Source organism: Spinacia oleracea, chromosome 6 (genome assembly GCF_020520425.1).
Source record: "Spinacia oleracea cultivar Varoflay chromosome 6, BTI_SOV_V1, whole genome shotgun sequence".
Classification (NCBI taxonomy): domain Eukaryota; kingdom Viridiplantae; phylum Streptophyta; class Magnoliopsida; order Caryophyllales; family Amaranthaceae; genus Spinacia; species Spinacia oleracea.
The window spans coordinates 117,665,986-117,673,730 of record NC_079492.1 but is presented as its reverse complement, the minus strand read 5'-3'; the positions used below and the strand labels follow the sequence as shown (position 1 = coordinate 117,673,730).

Genomic DNA, 7,745 nt, shown 5'->3' with positions numbered 1-7,745 from the left:
TAGACCATAAAGTGTTTAGAAGAGCAACATCAAAAGAAAAATGATGTTCCTCGAGGCGCATCAGAAGTAGACAGCTCGGAAGCAGGAGCTTGTGGTTTTTGAATACCGTAGAGAGTAAAACGAATAGTACCATCCCCAGAATCAGGTGGGTCCACAAAAACCGTACTAGAACCACTGCCATGCCGACACTTAATACGATGAGTATACGTCTTGAAACAATCTCCACATAGCCAAATTCCCATATGACGAAAGGTCACCTCAGCCGTAGTAAAAACCTGCAAATTGGTAGTAAGGGAATGACGGGTTACATCCCGCACACCAGTGCAACAATGACGATCCCGTAAGTGAGTGATCAGAGAACTCCTCACCAAACCACGCCCACCTCCATCCTGGCACCCGTTAAGACCCACAAAAGGGCAATGAAACTTCTCCACGGAAGCCGCCATATCAAAGAACTTCAACCAAAAAGTAACTACAACGTCACTGCACCGGAAACTGAAACTGGACACACCGAATTGCCAGAAACGGAACACCGAAACTGAAATCGAACGCACCAAACTGCCAGAAACTGAAAGCTCAAACCTGAAACTGATTCCCGTAAGTGATTCCACCACAAAACCACCGTCGCAAAACCACAAAACCACTTCACCGGATTGCCGCCACAAAACCAAAAAGCACTTCACCGGATTGTTTCTTTGTCTTTAGTTTTACCACGAACTTGCAAGCACTGTACCAACGCACAACAACGCACAACCGGAAATTGCACTGTACCTGAAACAACAAACCCACAGCAAAACCGCCTGAATATATAACTCCAAACCCAACCGCCTGAAACCCACAGCACACACCGGCGAAACCAACACAAAACGCCGACGAACCCAAAGACACTGCTGTCGCGAAACAAAACGAACAAATATACCGACAGCCCACACCGACGAACCCAAAGAACAGCACGATCCCTGACCAAATATACTGCCGTCGCAACAGTAAACCGCCGGAGAAAACAAATCCTAACCCGACGCCGGAGAAAACAAATCCTGACCCGCCGAATAAACCGCCTGGAAACCCAAAAATCGCCGTAGAAACCGCCTGGAAACCGTAATGACACTGCACGCACGAAACCACCTTAAACTCACCTGAAAATGTCGCCTGAAAATGTCGCCTGAAAATGCCGTGCACACAACTGCCGATGCCGCCGTGAAATGCCCGAATGGCCGCCGGAGAAGCTACCGGATTATGGACGAAGGAGGTGCCCTAAACACCCACCCATAATCGTTATTATTATTATTATTATTATTATTTTTTTTATTATTATTATTGTTATTATTATTATTATTATTATTATTATTATTATTATTATTATTATTATTATTATTATTATTGGTATATGTTTACATCATTGTTATTATATTTAATATTTTATTACTATTATTGCTTTAATAAAAAATAATGTTGTTGTCGGTGCAATTAAAATCTATTATTTAAGGCATAAAAAAACATTAACAAAACATTCAAATTGATCATGTCCAAATTAAAACCATTAAGTCCAGATTAGAAACGATATGATCAGGTCATGTCCATATCCGAACTGATTTTTATAGATCAGAACCATTATATATCCAGACTAGAACTGATAGGATCAGATAATGTCCAGATCATAACTGATCTGTATAGATCATGTCCAAATCATGTTCAAATCTGCAAAGATCTTGTCTACATCAGAACTGATCCTTACAGAACTAATATGTTTAGATCAAAACCGATTTGTACAGATCATGTCCATATCAGAATCGATATGTCCAAATTATAACTTGTCTAGATATCGACTCTGTACAGATTATGTTCAGATCAGAATTGATCTGCAAAGATCATGTCCAGATCAGAACTAATCTGTACAGATCATGACCCGATAAGAACTGATCTGTACAGATCATGACCAGATCAGAACTGATATGTACAGATCATGACCAGATCAGAACTGATCTGTACAGATCATGTCCTGATCAGAACTGATATATACAGATCATGTCCAAATCATGTCTAGATCAGAATTGAACTATACATATCATGTCCAAATCAGAACTAATCTGTACAGATCATGTCCATATCAGAACTGATCTGTACAGATCATGTCCATATCAGAACTGATCTGTACAGATCATGTCCATATCAGAACTGATCTGTATAGATCATGTCTAGATCATAACTGAATTGTACATATCATGTCCAGATCATAACTGATAGATCATGCCCAGATCATGTCTAGATCATAACTGAACTGTACATATCATGTACAGATCAAAACTAATATGTACAGATCATGTCTAGATTAGAACTGATCATGTCCAGAATCATAACTTATATGTACAAATCATGTATAGATCAGAACCGATCTGTACATATCATATCCAGATCAGAACTTATATTTCTAGATCATAACCGATCTATCTAGATCATGTATAGGTCTATCTAATATAAGGAATAGTTAAATCATGAGCAAATTCAAGTAAATAATAACAATATTATAAATTTGTGCAACATTTATTTTACACGTAAGTCGTTTAATATTAATAAATGTAGATTTTTGTTTAAACTTAATTCAGATCAGATCAGACCAGACCAGACCAGATCAGACCAGATCAGATCAGATCAGATCAGAAAATATAAGTCAGATCAGATCAGATCTGAAAAAATAAGTTCAGATCAGATCGGACCAGATCAGATCAGGAGAAATAAGGTGAACTAAACAGGGTCTAAATCATTAGAGAGGGAAAAAGAATAATCTCTAAAATGCTTCAATTTTGAGAGACCTAAAGAGTTAATATTAGTGTGCAACAAAAGAGTAAAACATAGTTCTAGTGACCTAAACTTAGGCTCTGTTTTTTCCACTTGGTTTAGACTGATTTTTCTAGTTTTTGGTTTAGTCTGAATATTTTATTTTTGGTCTGATATGGTCTAATTATTTTACATGAGTGTTTTTGCTTCAATTTCCTTTTCGAACCTCTCTAAACCTCCTGAATGACGGAATCCATACTTATTGTGGTAATTAGCTTGCTTAATTAGGATAATACTGAATAAGGAAAAAAAAAAAGGTAAAAGTAGAGATGACAGAGAATAATAGGACAGGAAATGATAGAGGAAACAGCAGAGCTCTATGACTCTATGAGTGAGTATGGTTAAGTTAGCAGTTAACAATTTTTACCATATGTGGGGGTCAAAGATATGCTCATAAGTAGTATCCACATCTGTATAACAAAAATAGCAAAAAGATTTTCTTCGAAACCAAAAATAGCAAAAACAGTAGGTCAATTTTGGCCTCTTATAGTAGTAGTCCTTGTAGCAGGACTTGCTGTTCTTTCATCTATCCATTTTCTATAATTTGCCTAAAGTACGGACTACTTAGTTAACAACGTAGTAGTATAAGAGCATGATTAACCATGAGGCTCTCCCCTTCCTCTATTTCTTATCTCTCATCTTTTCCTTTTGACACATCACAATTTCTTTTCTCCACATCATTTTCCACTATCTCTTTCCTCTTCATCACCCTCTTTCTTTAAATTGTTCCACAATCAAGAAGACGAGGGCGTCAAAATCGCAGCCAGGCATGTATTATGAAATACATGCCATGGGCTTGTTTGTAATTTCCCAGCCATTTTGAAATTGTTGAATAGTCAACCCCGTTTGCCAACTTGGATCCCGTTGCTGCCAATTTTGTAATATGAATACCATTTTAAAATACTTAGCACCATTTTTGTGATATTAATACCACTTTATAAAATTTAGTACAAAACGAGTACCATTTAAGGAAAATGAATTTCATTTAGAAAAAGTTTAGTACCATTTTTGTAATACCAATACCATTTTTCTAATGAATTGCCAACTCAGCAATATCAAGTCAGCACCCCGTTTTACAAGTGTACAATACCGTTTTACATTTCGCCCCAAAAATATTTACCATTTAGATTTACCTTTTTATTTGGAGTTGGCATGTTTTTGCAAATACATGCCTGGCATGTATTTGGACTTCCTCCAAGAAGACAAGAACTAGTATCCTCTCTTACTTTCTCTCTCTTCATACATATACCCCACCACATATTCTATTACATTAAATGATTTAATTTTCAATATGCCAACTTATTAAAATTAGATTAATGATAATTTAAATTGTTTAAAAACTATTAAAATCAAATTATGATAATAATTCATTATTTATACAGAAATTTAAATATTGATAAGTAAATAAAACGATCGCCACACATGTAATAAATGATTAAATATGATAATAGAGATACCTTACGATAAAAACGAAGTGTGTGAAAATAGGTAAAAATTAGGTTCATTTTATAGATAATTATAGTCATTGGTGTTCTTTTAAAAAAAAAAATATGTTTCCGTTTTAATTTTGTCACCGTTTAAAGAATTATAACCGTTGGAAATATGGTTAAATTTGACAGCCACTATTAATGTAATAAGTGGAGAAATTTAACTTGTCATAGGTTCCTCTTGGACACATGAGTCAAGGAGCCTCATCCTCTTCACATAGAGGATGAATGCTATTCCTCTTCCAAAAAGGGACCCTCTCCTCCTTTTCTACAACATGAGGAGTCCTCTTAGGATTTTTTTTTGACGAACTCTTAGGAAGTTAGGAGGAGAGAAAGTGCTTAGAGGAGGATGTCTAAGTAAATCTTTGTAATGTTATCTGTACGTAATTAATGTACATAGTCAGTTAACTACTCCATACATTTTATCGGTAATGTTTTTGAGAGAATTTTAGCGATATGCGGATTTAAGTATTACCTTTGTTAGTGAGTTAACCCCATGATTAAGGTCTAAGTTTTACAAAAAATCTCCAATGAAAATTTCACATTTTTTAATTAATAATTGGCACCTCACCTCTATTTTCCGGTCAAAATTAACGGTTGTAATTTAAAAAACAAAGATAGATCTTTGAGTTGAGAAATACTACGTAGGAAAAGTATTTTATTTAAAAAGAAAACTTCATTATCTATCATATCATTCTTATGATTTTCTCCTCCAATTCCTCCTTACCATTGACTCATGTTTATTAATCGTTGACTCATGGTTATTGACTTACAGTGATGTAAGAACAAATTAATTCAGCTTTAATCTAACTAATTCCTATAATTGCTGAATAAAACATAATGCCTCAACATAATATCCCAACTCTTGACTAAAAAAAAAGTAAGGTCCTAATTGAGATTTTTGTCAAAACTAAGACTTCAGTTATAGAGTTGACTCTTTGTTTACTACAATACTCCATATGTCCTTGAATACTTAGAACAATTAGACTGACACATTTGCCAATGCACTAGTTTGAACGCAATTATATATATGCGAATACATATTAGCAAAAGTTTTAACAGTTGATATTTGAAAAATGTACATTAAGCCTAATCTAACAACGTATTACTCCTTTCGCCCCTAAAAGATTGCCCATAGAAAAAGAATTAGTTTATTAAGAATTACTCCCTTCGCCCCTAAAAGATTGCCCATATAATCAAAATCAAATGGGTAGGTAGATCCTTTTTCAGTTAGTTTAAATAATACTCTATAATGTGAAAGGAGAGACATGTAGGGACCACTAACTAAATAAGGCATGTGGCAAACAAATATGGACATCCATTTATGGTATATGGGACAATCTTTTAGGGATAGAGAGAGTACATAATAACATGTGAATTTTTATATATTAGTAAGAAAAACTGGTCAAAATACGCTAACGTATGAATAATGTAAAAATCAAACTGTTGCAAATACGGAATATTCAGAAATGGAGGGAGTACAATATTATTTTGTAAGGAAAACATCGAGATGGATATGAGTATTGTCGTTATAAAGAGTTGAAAGACAATTAGCCAATTAGGGGTTCTAAATATTGTAGGAGTAGTTGTTCTTGGAGAATCTATATGTAAGAGTTTAACTAATTATTTTACTCCGTAGGTAAATTCAATATAGTACGGAGTAAGATAACCATTTTAACCGTTAAATTACACTACCAAAACCGTTTGGTATGAAATGGGTATGATTTTATCGCTACAAAGACAATCAGGGTTTCCGAATATTGTAAGATAAGTTGTCTTGGCCTTTTGTTGCGTTCATAAGTTTTGTCTTTTGGGTGCTTCTCAAAAGTAAGAAAAAAGGTCCAAGTGAAATTAGCTAATGTAAAATCTAATAGTCTCCTTTAAAAAATTAAATTAAAATTAGTCGTGTATAATACAAACTCCTGTAATAGATTGTACGATACTCATTTAAGTGTGGGACCGTATTTTATGTCAGTTGTGCATCTCTTATCCACAGGTCTGATATACTATTAAGTATGGTCTGACAGTTAATTAAGTGTCAAACGATTTGACATATGTCTAACTTCCAACAAAATTTTGCAAATTAATTAATGAATGATTGGTAGATATAATATTATTGGAAAGATCATACAAGGTGTAACTAATACACATAGTAATCATGCACATGCATTAAAGAAATAAAACTATATCTCCTAACATTACATTATGGGATCATAACATAAAACATACATAAATACTCCACTTAATTTCGTCATCTTTTCTATCTAGCACAGAAGATCACAAAGTGGCACTCATCCATATCATTAGAGCGCAAAGTCTTATTATTAATTTGTAATACAGAAGATCAATCTTGCAATAGATGAGCTAGCTAGCGCCTACGAGCAGCGGTTTCCCTTTGGCAATTGAAATAGACAGCAGCAACAGGAAGGCCTAACTGGTTCTGTTCAGCAAATAGTTTGGTGCAGAATCGATCTCGACCGCCCGGTGCCACCACACTGGCCCTGCGTTTCTGCTTAAACAGGATGAATGCAAACCTGTGTATGCCTATGTTTGGCCTCGGCAACTCATAGCTAACTATCTCTTTCCCTATATATCACATTAATTCAATTATTAGTTTAATTAAATCCCTTTAATTACTGATATATGTTGAGACTAATTCAGAGATGGCTTACCAAAAGTTGCATCTGTAGTGCCTGGAATATCTGTGACTATCCTGCAGTAGCATAGCCACATAATTTTTACTAAGTATAATTAATACGAAAATTCATATACATGAATAATACAAAAATTCAAAAGTACGGTTTGGCTTTTAAGTTAGGAGTATACGTACCAGTGCAAGTGCTCTTTAAGATAAGGATCACTGGGTCCAGGAACATCTGGATCCGTCATGACCTAGAAAAACAGAAAAGAAAATATGAACCATGGTTAGAGAAGAAATATACTAACGTGTATAAACATGCTAGCTAATTATAATAATATTAAAATAGAGAAACAAAAACAAATACGTAGTACTATTACTACTCTTTCTAAGACATTAATTAGACATATATTGTACAATAATTTTGTATAATATCGATCGGTAAGTGAAGATTAAGCATAAAAATATACGTATATATATAAAAGTAGAAATATACCAAGGTAAAAAATGATTTCAAGTCACCATCAAAAACTTGAACCCTAGGTTTAACGGTGACAGAAGAAGGAAAGAGTTCATGACCATTGTAAACTTGTTTGTTGTTGAAAGTGATACACATTCTCACACTTGGGTTAAAATTGTCTATCACATCTCCAACAACTCTGCCAATGACGAGAGGGTCCAATTTTGCCATTTTTAAAGTGCGCGTTAAAAAGAAGAGAGAGAAGAGTATTTGTGGGGGTTTATTTGGAAGAGACAATGATGTCTAAGGTCTCTTGAAGGGGTGT

General features: G+C 34.5%; 1 protein-coding gene across 1 annotated transcript; it reads right to left on the bottom strand.

Moving 5' to 3' along the window:
- Positions 1–6,415: 6,415 nt before the first annotated feature.
- LOC110797835 (CEN-like protein 2) lies at positions 6,416–7,745 on the bottom strand. Its single transcript, XM_022002955.2, has 4 exons — positions 7,457–7,745; positions 7,153–7,214; positions 6,995–7,035; positions 6,416–6,908 (listed from the first exon to the last, which is right to left on the bottom strand). Exons 1-4 carry the CDS (start codon positions 7,649–7,651, stop codon positions 6,691–6,693), a joined length of 516 nt encoding a protein of 171 aa, XP_021858647.1. The 5' UTR covers positions 7,652–7,745; the 3' UTR covers positions 6,416–6,690.

Coding starts and splice junctions, on each gene's coding strand:
- LOC110797835 (XM_022002955.2), bottom strand. CDS start 7,651: ATGGCAAAATTGGACCCTCTCGTCATTGGCAGAGTTGTTGGAGATGTG. Junction 7,036..7,152: donor CTTAAAGAGCACTTGCACTG/GTACGTATACTC, acceptor ATGCTACTGCAG/GATAGTCACAGATATTCCAG. Junction 6,909..6,994: donor CACTACAGATGCAACTTTTG/GTAAGCCATCTC, acceptor TGTGATATATAG/GGAAAGAGATAGTTAGCTAT.